Source organism: Gopherus evgoodei, chromosome 4 (genome assembly GCF_007399415.2).
Source record: "Gopherus evgoodei ecotype Sinaloan lineage chromosome 4, rGopEvg1_v1.p, whole genome shotgun sequence".
Taxonomy (NCBI): Eukaryota; Metazoa; Chordata; order Testudines; family Testudinidae; genus Gopherus; species Gopherus evgoodei.
In genome coordinates, this window is record NC_044325.1 from 19,485,753 (window position 1) to 19,498,861 (window position 13,109).

The 13,109-nt window shown below is 41.8% G+C and overlaps 1 protein-coding gene across 2 annotated transcripts; it reads left to right on the forward strand.

The window, feature by feature from the left end:
• The first annotated feature begins 192 nt into the window (after positions 1 to 192).
• CDCA4 (cell division cycle associated 4) lies at positions 193 to 9,940 on the forward strand. 2 transcript variants are annotated; one of them, XM_030558602.1, is made up of 3 exons: positions 193 to 269; positions 4,638 to 4,718; positions 7,006 to 9,940. In XM_030558602.1, exons 2-3 carry the CDS (start codon positions 4,680 to 4,682, stop codon positions 7,756 to 7,758), a joined length of 792 nt encoding a protein of 263 aa, XP_030414462.1. In that variant the 5' UTR covers positions 193 to 269; positions 4,638 to 4,679; the 3' UTR covers positions 7,759 to 9,940. The 2 variants fall into 2 exon arrangements, with proteins under 2 accessions (XP_030414462.1, XP_030414463.1); XM_030558603.1 differs by lacking the exon at positions 193 to 269 and adding an exon at positions 294 to 499.
• The last annotated feature ends 3,169 nt before the right edge of the window (positions 9,941 to 13,109 follow it).

Sequence of the window (13,109 nt, forward strand, 5' to 3'; positions counted from 1 at the left end):
CATGTGGGCGGTGCTACACGCTCAAAAGACAGCCAATGACGACCAGCTGTTAGCTGTGGGCGGGGCTTCATGGTGGAGGCATTCCCCAATGGCAGGCCGGGCGGGGGGGGGCGGGCGGCCGTTTCTTTGTGGGCTTTGACAATAAAATGGCGGGTGGGGGGAGGCGGGGTTGGCTAGTGTGCTTGGTCCCGCCCCCTCTCTCAGGCGCGGAGCGGTCGCTGAGGCGGGAGCCGGGCTCGGGTCGGGGAGGAGCGGGAGGCGACTAGGCGGTGAGTAGGGTCGGGCTCAGCGCTCTGCGGGCCCGCGATTAGCCGCCGGCGGGATTTGTCGTTGCCCCGCGGGCAGGGAAATGAGGCGCCGGGTCTGGAGGCGGGTAGGCGGGGGAGAACCCGGGGTGGAGAGCGGATTCAAAATGGCGGCGGGTCCCCCTCCCGGGGTCCTAGGGCAGAGAGGGGCGACGAGCAGCAGTTGCTGCCGCCCGGTGTCTCCTCGGAGCGGGGTAGGTCGCTTTGCGGCGGGGAAGGCGCCCCCCGAGTACTCCCCAGTCTCCACTCACTGCTTCCCTTTCGCCCCCCAGTCTCAGTGCCCCCCTGGCGCGTGCTGCCCCGCAGGTCCAGTGCGCTGACCGGGACCCACCTTCACCCTGGCCAGCAGCTCCCCACACGCACCCTGCCCCCCAGTTCTTAATCCCCGCCGCAGCCCTTGGCTCCTCCCCCACCTCCTTACTCCGGGGCGGTGTTTTCCCCCCTCACCCTCACGTCCTCTGCCATCACCAGCCCATACCGGCTCTGTGCTTCTGGGAGAGTGACTCCTGCCACCTCGCGGGGCCTGCACTTTTGGGGGGGGGGGGGCACTGCCCTGCCACTGTGGGAGGACACCTTTGTAATCCCCGGGGGATGACCCCTGCTCCCCGCAGACAGCCATATGCACCTCTGCACTTTTCCGGCCCTCTCACCCCCACATGCAACTTTTTATTCTTTCAGCTACATCCTCTGTATGTTAGGGGGAAAACTAAACTATCCTTTGTCCCATCCTCTCATTACCATTATATACATCCCTGTACTCCCACATCCATCACACACAACTCTATATTGCTAGGGGGTGAGTGTCCTGGCACTGTCCCCACTGGGCTCCTAAGGGTTGCCTTTTCCCACAACCACATGCTCTGCTTGGGTATTGTGTCTCGGAAATGGTGTTTGTGCAGTCATTTCTACTTTAACAAAATCTGGACCTAAATTCTGTGGTAAAGTCACTGTGTTTCTACAGCAAATTGGAAGCTCTGTGCCTGATTTAAGTAAATTTAAAACTTAATTATTTTAATGAATTCAGCACAATAATACTATTCCTTGAACTACTTTTTATATTCAATCCAATATATTTCATGCTATTCTTTAAATTTTCAGATGTCCATCTGCCGCAGATTTTTGTTTTGACATATCTGTATTGTAGGAGCTGTCAAAGATTAACCACAAAATCGAGGGACTCTTGCAGCTTTTGGCAAACAGGAAAACAGAACAGTTTGGGCTTTTGGCACTCATGTAGTAGAGTGCTAGGGAAAGGCTGTAACTTTTCTTCCCCTTTTTAGACAAGGTTAAAGTTTACTTGAAATTGTTGCAGGCAGGGTACTTGAACTTTTATCTTCCAAACAGACAACAGTCTTGACTTCATCTGTCACTAAGTCCAACAGCTCAGTGTGGACCAAGCACACTTGTTGAATTGCTCTGATATAGTGATCAGCAGAGAAACAAGTGTTTACAATTAAATTTATTAGCCCTGGTCTACAGTACATAGTTGGGTTGACATAAGGCACCTTATGTCTACTGAACTATGTCCATATACACACTACAGCCTTGCTCCCACTGATGTAAGTGTACTGCCACACTGAATATAACTCCCACTCCACGAGAGGCAGAGGGCTTGTGTCAGTATAGTTAGGATGACCTATATAGACACTGAATTACCTATATCAGCTGTTGGTGTCCACTCCAAACTGGGCCACCACCCAAGCTCCTGCCTGGGCTTCTGCCCACCCACTCCCCACCACTCCCAGCAGGAAGCCTGACTGCCCCCACCTGGACTCTTGGTTCCCTGTCAGGAGCATAGCAGCCAACTGGACTTGAAGCTCAGATCTCCACACCAGAGATCAGAAGCCCCAGGCAGTTTTCTTCCTCCTGTCTTCTCCCTCCCTCCCTTGCCCCCAGCTGGAGAGTGGCAAAGCAAGAAGCCCTGGGGCATCTGGCGCTCAGGCCCCTACACTGCCCCTCTTTAGTCAGTGGAAGTACTCCAGGTGAAGGGAGACACCACCGACAGAAGGAGTGTGGTAGTATAAATTGACCTAACCTAGCTTGATTTAAGATTGTAATGTAGATATGTCCTTAGTTGTTAGCGTTAGCACCCTTTTGCGGTGAATGGCCAGTTCATAACTACTATGGGTTCTCTGCAGGTGCAGGAAAAACAGCAATATGTGTATATTGCATGCTTTTTAAAAAAAAAATCAGAAGGACTAAAAACTCAAGTTTTTAAATTAAATTTTAGATTCTGGGGCACAATTGTGTGTCAGTGAGTGGAATCTGCAGTAGGCTTTGTTACCATATAACTATGAAAAATAGGACTCTACTTAAAAAGAGGAAGCAAAGAGAACCTATTTGTTCTCGTGAGCAAAAATCACATGCAACAGGTCACGTGTATTGTTTTCTTTGTGTTGGGTACCTGTTGCTTTCCGAGTGTGTATTACTGAAGTTCCAGTTTGACTGGCTGAAACCATCTCTATAGTATCACTTTGTCCTTTAGTTCCTGGACCTGATAATGAATCCTCACCTCCTTGAATCGAAAGCTCATGTTCTCTTCAGCAGGCATTCCCATTTCATTCAGTTGTTTTGACGACTGTCTTCTGAAGTAAGGCTTTATTTTCTAGAATGCTCAAATATCTATATAGTAATAGAAAACACTCCTATCTTGGTTAATTATTCTCAAATCTGCAGCATCTTTTAATGTTGCTTGATCTTTACTAGAATGTCTTGATTTTATTTTAAGAGGGTTCAGTCAGATTCAGGATGCAGATGACTACCATGTAGTCCAGATGCATTCTGTAACATTGTCCTTAGGGTGTACAACTGGTAAAAAGTAGCATTATTGGGGAAATCTCTCCCCTCCTGCACTTTTTATTTAATTGAGCTGGGGTCACTGAATTCTTATTTATGACAGATGTTTCTAGAAGAAAACTTGGGTTATTTTCATACTTTACCCTTGAAGCTTTCAGAATTTCAAATGAATTAGCTATTTTTTCCCGATCCAGTAACTCTAGTGCAAAGAACATTCATAGTCAATATGTTAAGAGGTCTATCAAAACAAATTTGGGGCTAAATAAAGTTTGAAAGTCTACTTGCTTTTATGAACAAAACATATCTCTCTTACGCTATATGCTAGCAAATCTATCCCCTTGCGAGGCAAATTTTAGTCAAAGGTCTCATGGCTGCTACTATAGGAAAACTCACCTCCTTATTTCACAGCTTACCACTTAAATATCCTTATATTATAATCATGTAGAATGGGAGAAGAGTGACAAAATTAGTATATAGTATACCCCAGTTATTCCAGTGGCATGAGGCACGCAGCTTTTATGTGGATAATTGGGAGCTCAGCTAATAGAGAGGGAGGAGACATGCAGAGGCCGGCTCTTTGCAGTCCTGACCGAGGGTTTCTGCTCTGCCCCGCTTGCTCCCATGACAGTGGGGCTGCAGAGGGCTCTCTGTGGTGCCATGACCAGTGACACCCAATCCTTGCAGGTATGGGACAGAGCAGAAATCTCTGGCCAAGGCTAGGCTTTGTTCTGCCCTGCCAAAAATGCAACCTTCCCTGTGCCTGTAGGGATCAAGTGTCACTGGCTCTGTGACAGTGCAGGGAGTCCTGAAGCTCTGCTGTCACAACCCTGCACTCACTCGCTCCTAGGACAGCAGGGCTGTAAAGGGCTCCCTGCGCTGCTGCAGGACCATTCAGCAGCAGGGTGGCTTTCCCGTGGCTTGGGGCTTGTCATCCTTTTCCTTCTTGCAGTCCTGGCTGGGGGGTCTCTATTAATGGAACCTCTGCCCTATCTAAATTCCTTATCTCCCAACATTAAATAACGTTGGGACAAGGAAGGGATTTGGATAATATGGAGGTTTGGATAATAGGGTTTCAGGTAAATGGGAGTATTCTGCATGTTTTTTCTTTTGTTTTACAGAGATTTCTTTTCTCCCCTCTTAGGTAATTTTTATGTATATTTCAATACCCCAAGTGACCGCTAAATATTTAGTTTACTATTTCAGTGGCCAAGAAAGAAGAGAAGAAAGGAATAAGAATGGTCCAGTGGTTAGGGCATTAGCCTAGGACTTAGGAGACCCTGAGTTTAAGTTCTTGCTTTCACACATTTTCTGTGTGACTTTGGGTGAATCACTCAGCCTCTTTGCTCAAAATCTGTACAATGGGGATAATAGCACCGCCCTGCCTTACAGGTGTGTTGCAAGGCTCAGCTCATTAAAGTTTGTGAGGCACTCAGATAATCAAGTAATGGAGACTATATCAAGTATGTGAAATAGCAAACAAGGGATGAAGTTTGACTCCTGTAATTGACTGACTTCCTGTCTCCTGCTGCCTGGTAGGTGAAGCTATAAGACTTGCTGTATGGAATCTTGTTCTGTAGCATGGGAGAAGAGGAAGGACTCCACCAAACACAGTTACTGGTATGTAATTTCTTAAGTGAAACTTTAAAATCAGCTATATTTTGTGCAGTCTCAGAAATTGGGCACCAAGATTCTATACTTATGATGTGGGTTATCAATTTGCAAGTGAATCAATGCAATAGAAACCAGTGGGACATTCTGGCAAAATCTGAATTTTTTTAATTTAGTTTCATCTCTGCTTGATGCTGTTCCTATATATGAATTCCCCCACAAAGCAGTAAGGTAGAGTTAGGTTGCAGGTTCTTAATATTTGTTCCACGTTCCTTTCCATTCAATGAGTTTACTTTTCAAATATCAAATGTTTGAAAAACAGTTTATGGTCAGTAGGGTCAAATATATCCCTTACCATAACATCACAGTTAATGGAAAAACAATGTAGCAAACCAGGAAATGCAGAATTAAGGTGACATTAACCACACAAGCGTGGGGTAAGTAGCCCCGATATGCACTGCTTTCCAGAATTTTCCAGTATCCCACAAGCAAGGCATACTTATCCCAGGAGTGTGTCTGTCCAAACAGACACTTGATTTCTGAGAACCACAATTTTAGCAGGGCAAGCATCTTCACTGTGTGTGTGGAATTTTAAAGTGAGGTACCCACGGAACCATAGTATTGGCAGTGTAATATATTAACGATCTGGAAGAGGGGTGAACGCTCCGGTGACATACTTTAAAAGAGGGGTAGCCGTGTTAGTCTGGATCTGTAAAAAGTATCAGATGAAGTGGGTATTCATCCACAAAAGCTTATGCTCCAATACATCTGTTAGTTTATAAGGTGCCACAGGACTCTTTTGATACTTTTTTTTTTAAGTGAGCATTGTATTGTAAGGAATTTTTGAAGCCCTTTGACCTGCCATTCTGTTCCCTAGTTTAAAGTCGATGTAGACAAATGCAACCTAACATGTTGGAAGGAACAATTTATCTTTCATTTGTTGGGTTTTGAGTTAACTAACCACACAGGAAAAAGAAGTGGAGGAGAGCTCATAGAAAAACATCTGCTTGATGCACAGTAGCAGTCAGAAACATAAAATGAGAGATTAGTGTGTACTGAGGGAAGTAGAGAAAAATACTGATGAGGTCATGGGGGAAGTTAGTACATTTTCATCTGAATAACTTGTTTAGGTTTGGTTACCCCTTCAAAAAAAATAAAGGGGGGGGGAAATATGTCAGACATAAAACATACTGGGTCAGACCAGTGGTTCATCTAGCTCAGTATGCTGTCTGACGGTGGCCAGTGACAGGTGTTTCAGAGGCCTGAAAAGAATAGGTTAATTTTGAGTGATCCGTCCGGTCACACAGTCTCAGTTTCTGGCAGTCAGAGGTTTAGGGACACCCAGAGGATGGGGTTGTGTCCCTGATGATCTTGGTTAATAGCCAGGGGTGGACCTGTCCTCCGTGAGCTTTAGTTTTTTTGAACCTAGGCATGCTAAGACTTCTATATGAGGAGGGATTAAGAAGGGGCACTATAAAGGTGTATAGAATAGTAAATTGTGTAGTGAACATTGTGTGCAGTCTGGTCTACACTGGGAGGGGGTCGGTCTAAGATATGCAACTTCAGCTAAGAGAATAGCGTAGCTGAAGTCGATGTATCTTAGATCAACTTAGAATCACTTCACGTCCTCGCGGCCAGGATTGACTGCTGCCGCTCCCCTGTTGACTTTGCTTCCGCCTCTTGCTGAGCTGGAGTTCAGCAGTTGACAGAGCGATTGGGGATCAATTTTATCATATCTATACTACATGCAATAAATCGATCCCTGATAGATTGATCAATACCCACAGTACAGATGTATCTTCTGACTTACCCTGACTGTTACATTAGAATCGGGGCACCCATTGAAATTCAAGGCCAATTTAAAAATTTTTTTTTTAAATACCTAACAAATTACCTTGTGGCACTCACAACTCTAAGATGTGGTCGATATCAGTAAAATTCAGAGAACATTTGTATGCTTATCAGAGCTATCTAGTCTAACTGCAGATACAGGTAACACACACATTTCAGAAGATAAATCAATCACTGACTGGCTGCCTGTAGTTTTGAAACACTTTCCTATGTAGGTATGTTGCTGTAAAATTGTCCATTGTGTTTTACACATCCCTCTGAAGCATCTTGTACAAGATACATCATTGCTAACACCTGGTATGACAATTCTTATGTCTTCAAGTGATTTTAATTGTTTCTGAAATGAAAGATTCTGAAGTGTTTTTTGCAGTAGTTTCATTTCTGCAGTGTTTAACTTGTTAGGCCACTGGATTGTGCTAAAGAGTCTCTATTTTTTTCTCCACAGGACACAATGTTTGTGCGAGGACTGAAGAGAAAATGTTTTGATGGTGAAGAAGATATTGAAGGAACTCTGGCTGGCTTTAAGGCTATCCCTTCATATAATCTTCAGCGACAGTCGCTTTTAGATATGTCTTTGGTCAAACTTCAATTATGTCACATGCTCGTTGAACCTAATCTTTGTCGTTCGGTACTTATAGCCAATACAGTGCGGCAAATCCAAGAGGAAATGACCCAGGATGGGACTTGGCAGATGATAAATACACAGAGTGCAGGACAGACTTCTCTGGATCGTCTAGTTTCAACAGATATCCTTTGCCGTTCATCCAAGGAACAAGCTGAAGGAAAACTTGTTCCAGTTTACAGTACCTTCACTAAAGACTGTGAGGGTACCCAGTCACAAGATAATTCAGAAATTATGTCAACAGTTACGTCACCTCAAGTTCCAAAAAACCTACAAAGTAACATGTGGGAAATGGAGAACCCACAAGAAAATAGAGGAAACTTTCAAAAATCATTAGATCAAATATTTGAGACGTTAGAGAATAAAAGTCCTAATACAGTTGAAGATCTATTTTCAGAAGTTGACAATTCTTACTATGATCTAGATACAGTATTAACAGGAATGATGAGCAACACAAAAATGGGACACTGTGATCTCGAAACATTTCCTTCTCAGACATCCACAAATTCTAAGTCTAACTGTAAATCTGATCTTAATGAGCTTGATCATATTGTGGAGATCCTTGTTGAATCTTGAAACTGTTAAATGTGCAGAAGACAAAGATCCTTCAAGGAAACAGAGGACTTAGTTTATTCTATCTAAACTGCACATGTATTTTATAAAAAAAAATATATAAAGCGCTTCATATTGCAGAACGTTAATTTTGAAGTTACATGCAATTTGTAGTGTCACTCTGTTTTGTCCATTTGACTGTAAATACATACTGTAAATGATTTAAGTTAGAGCCCAAGGCTTTCAGAATTGAGCTTTTTTTTTTTTTTTTTTTTTTTGCAAAATTTCTAGCTTTTTGAAGGGGGTGTATGTTCAGTGAGGGTTTCTCTCTTTTGTTTTCCTTCCCCCCCTCCCCTCCCCCCCCCCCCCAAAGAGGCAGCAGTTAGAAAGACTGGGTTCTTCTTTACCTCCTGACTCTGGATCAACACTTCATTCCTACCACCACTTAATTCCTTCTCTATCCACTTCCTCTGTTCTGCTGGCAGTTACTGCAGGGTCTTGAGGAGCAATATGCAATAGTTCCTATTATCCTAGTTTTTAGTCTTTCTGTGCAAAAAAAGTCGTTTAAATATAGTTTTTAAAGTGTTTATCAATGTTTAGATTTTTCCAGCTATTTTCCTAAAGTATATTTTTACTATAAATGTCCTGTCAGCTGCTAATTTAGTAACTTTTAATCATAAATATTTGCAGTTGATGTATTTTTGAAAGACTTTGAAGAAGGGATTTATTTTTACCATGAGCTACCTTATGTAGTTCAGCCAAGTGTGTAAGTGTAAATATACGTTTTATACGTTACATTAAAATGTAAGCGCTGTTTTCATTGTTTTATAGAGTAGTACTTTACTAAACTAAGAATTGTACAATTATGCTTTTTATACAACTTGAGCATCGTTAGAGGAAAAGCTGATACAGCTAGGTGCAATTCCAGTTCAAACCACATCTTTGTTAATTTCAGACCTAAATTATACAGGTTTTTATTTATGTGTATTTATATGTAAATGTCATCAAATGAATTGTTTATCATTGAAGTCGACCATCAAATAGTTGTTTATATGAGAACTGTCTTGCGCTAATTACTACAAAAAGTATTACTAGAGGCCTTTAAATCTCTAATGATGTGTTCCGATGTCTTGTCTAGATTAGTATGTCCCACTCTATCTAGACTTTCTTATCAAACTATTTTTTGATTAACAAAGTTAATATAATGTGGGTTAGTATTTGCTTTCATTAAGGACTTACACATTCGTTTTAGAGTGTGTGTAATTCATCTTGTCCCTAAGGGCACTTTTGGGGGGGCCAGAATCAAATTTGATGCTCATTTTTTGCTATAAAATGAGCAATTTTTACCTTGGTAAACCGGTGCTGGGGAAAAAAATCAAAATATATGATAAGAAAGGGAGGGAAAGATGTTGTTCCTGGAACCTTTTGGTATTGTCTGTATAGGGAGAAGAGATTGCAGATAGTTCAGTAGTTTTCACTAGTGTATCAAGGGACTGAGAACAACGTGGAAAAAATAAACGTGTTTTGCGTTTAGCAGACCTTTTTGTCCTCCCACAGGTGATCTGACACTTCATGTCTGTCTTGTGATTCTCAAATCTCTAACTAGGGATTTTAAGTACATTCCAGTTCCTCACTTCCATGAACCTTGTTTCTAAATATAAATACTCTTGTTTCTAGTGTGTAGCTGCATGTGTCTTTAACTTAGAATTTTAATAGTTTAAGTGCTTTTGAAAATGGCTGGTTGAAAAGGCAGCATTGAGTAGCTAAGCTTTCCCACTACAGTAGGTGGATGCATATTTTTAACTCAAGTTTGTGTCGGACAATACCGTTGGTATGTGAGCTTTCAGTGAACATGAAAAAAGTGTGTTTTCTATTAAACTTGGACATGAGGTGGTCTTTATTTGCTTAGTAGTAAAACATTGCTTTAATAAAAATTCTGCTTGGAATTATGAAAAGTAGCTAGATGGAGCACCACATGAAAACTTGCAAGTTAAATTGGTACGATTTGGCTGAATTGAAAATGTACTACAGAGGGCTCGAATATTTAAGAATTTTTAGATTAGAAAATATTTGCATCAACACACAAATTAGAAGGTGACACAGCAGGTAATCCTTATTAAACTGGATATAAGTGCTGTAACCTTTCTCTTTATTTATTGTAGTCAAATAATTGTTTTATAAATACAACCTAGGTTTTACGTTGCAATTGGTGTGACCACAGCATGGATGGTGATGACTCACTCCTTCCCAAATCTAATACTCATGGAAACTTGCTTAAGATGTCTGTTTTCTGGATGGATCCAAAGGGTGAGAGTGAGTTAGGGTTAAACATCTGAGGCATTTTCCCCCCCGAGATGCTCAAAAGGCATACAGAGGAGCATTACTCTAGTTGTGTACCTAGAATCTGAAAATCTTCCCCCAAGATTGGTTTGATGTTTAAACATTCTTAATTGACTCTTCTGTCTTCGGCAGGTGGAAGTTGCTGATGCCTTTCCTTTTAAAGGGCTAGCTTTTTCAAGAATGATTACGTTAAATTACAGATGTAGGGAAGACACATGTTCAGCATTCTGTACAATGACTGAGCTAGGATGCGTCTACAGTTGTGTATGGGACTTGTCAAATATGTAAGTGCACAGATTAAACGCAGCATAGCTGTACTAAGCATCTTGACAAGCATGTTCTATGAACTGAGAGAATATTTTTTCTATTATGCAATTATACTTAGCTGTTTAGTGTGCAGAGAGTCTTTCCAGCTAAGCCAAGTATTATCTGCTTTGGCTAATGTATGCATTTATAGAATTGGCCTTTCAAAAGATACATGCATCTTATTTCACTTGACTCCTAAAATTAACTTTAAAATGTTGGTTTTAAATATGTAATATTGCATGTCAGTTACCCTAAACTGAGGCCTAGATTTTTTGAAGGTATTTAGGCATTACTGCACCTTGGATTTAGGCACCTAAGTGCCTGAATCCCTTTTTGATAGTGAAATATAGACTCCTAAATCAGTTAAGTATTGTAATGCTGAGCACAGTAATGCCTGAGTACTTAACAGAAACTTGAAAAGAAAACATGCTTCTGAAGAGATTTGCTAAATTACTTTTTGGTCACACCTTGAAGCTCCATTTCTAGACTTTCCCAGAAGTTTCCAGCCAACGTTTAACATAAGGTTTTCATTGGTATTCTGTCTGTCTGCGGGACTAATTGAGTTTCCCTATGCCTCTATACTCTAACTTGTTTCACTTTTTCTGTCGTAAATCTGTTAATTCTGTTTATTCTGTAGTCCATTTAGTCACTTATGTGCTAGGTCCAAGATAATTGGTTTTGTAATACATTTGCAAATGATATGAGATACACTGATGGTATTTTCATCCTCTAGACAAATAACAAACACCCTCAGATTTTCATCAACAACCACCAACCATGTGTACATTAAACTCTCTGGAACATTTCCCCACTAGCATCTACTTGCCAGCTGCCACAATCAGCTTCAGCATTGGAACACTTCAGGCAACTAAGAAACCCACAGATCAGCACAACTACCTTTATAGATCCAGTAACCTTCACAAATGCACCAAGAAATGCTATCTCTAGCCAGGTGCTATGCTCTGGGGAGGCATTCTGGGATATACACTAATATACTCAAAACTGCCTTCACCAAACAAGGACACTCCACCAGCGAAGTAGCTCACATCATGGAACAGGCCATCCGAATACTCAGAGAACCTGCTTCAGTACAGAAATAAAACCCCCTCTGACCACACACACACACACATAGTTGCCACCTACCACCTCACACTGGAATCCATATGGGGTATCATCAAACTACCATCCAGACTTTTAGCCTTCACATAACCCTCCCACTCTCTCCAAGCTCATCAACATCAGAAACAAGCTCCCTACAGCCCAAGACCCACCAACTCAAAGCTGCACGGGCCCTTACCAGAAAAACAGATGCAAAACCTGCAGACCTATCTCTACTACTACAAGGTCAACAATGCACCTTTCAAGATCCATGGGTCTTGAATATGCCAAACGCAGGTGGTGTACCTATCTAATGCAATAAATACCCTATTAACTAGGTATGTGAAACCAGACAATCACTGTGCTCTCAAATGAACTGAGGAAAGACAAACACTATCTCACCTGTGGGTGAAGCGATCATTCTATATCTAACCTGTCAGCTCTTATCCTCAAGGGAAACCCGCACAGTACTTTCAAAAGATGAGCTAGGGAACTAAGTTCATAACTTTAGCAGACGCTAAAAATCATGGTCTTTAAGATACTGGATTTATGTCTTTTTTTTACCTTACTCTGTAACCCACTAGCCCCACCCTCATAGGAGAAAAAGAGGGTGTTAATGGGCTACTTCACATAGAAAGCTCATGCTCCAATACGTCTGTTAGTCTATAAGGTGCCACGGGACTCTGCTGCTTTTACAGATCCAGACTAACAGGGCTACCCCTCTGATACTTCACATTGAATTGTCTCTTAGAAGATGGGATAATTACTTTTGCTAAACTATTTGTTGGATCTTGTATTCAACTGTGACACACTGAATACCTTTCCCAGAAGAACAATGTATAAGCTCGAAAGTGTCTCTCTCTTTGGCTATGTCTACACCATACACCTTTTAGCAACACAGCTGTGCCACTACAGCCATGCTGCTGAAAGGCACACAGTGCAGCCGCTGTTTGTCAACAGGAGAGAGCTCTCCTACCAACAAAACGCTGTTCACACTGGTGCTTTTTGTCAGCAAAACTTTTGTCGTTGGGGATCGGGGGCGGGGGGGGTTTCACACCCCTGAACGACAAAAGTTTTGCTGAAGAAAGTCCAGTGTAGAAAAAGCCTCACCAACAAAAGTTGGTTGAATAAAAGATATTATCTCACTTTCTTTTTAATATCCTGGGACCGAACTGGCTAGAACAAAACTGTCATCAGGAGTCAGCACTAGCATGTATGACTGTGATAGGCTCTACTTTGCACAGAAATAGAACAGAGTTAGCTATCAACATTTCTGGCATTATGCTGAGATTTTATTCTAGATCTACAAGCTAAGAAGGCAGCTTCTTTAGATCGTTTAAGGTTTCTGTAAGATTCACTGGTGCCTCTGGCAAACTTGTTTCTTTTGATGCATCTTATGACTAGGGTGACCAGATGTCCTGATTTTATAGGGACAGTTCTGATATTTGGGGCTTTTTCTTATATAGGCTTCTATTACACAATACCCCCCCACACACATCTCCTGTCCTGATTTTTTCACACTTGCTATCTGGTCACCCTACCTATGACTGTCACATTACAATTTGTAGAAGAAAGATAATCTTGGCCATGATGCCCAAGCTAAGACTAAAGCTGCTCTTCCTTTTCAGATA

Bases quoted from the DNA above. Each gene is read 5' to 3' on its own strand.
- CDCA4 (XM_030558602.1), top strand. From the start codon at position 4,680: ATGGGAGAAGAGGAAGGACTCCACCAAACACAGTTACTG. The intron at 4,719-7,005 runs GTATGTAATTTC...TTTTCTCCACAG, and splicing joins TCCACCAAACACAGTTACTG to GACACAATGTTTGTGCGAGG.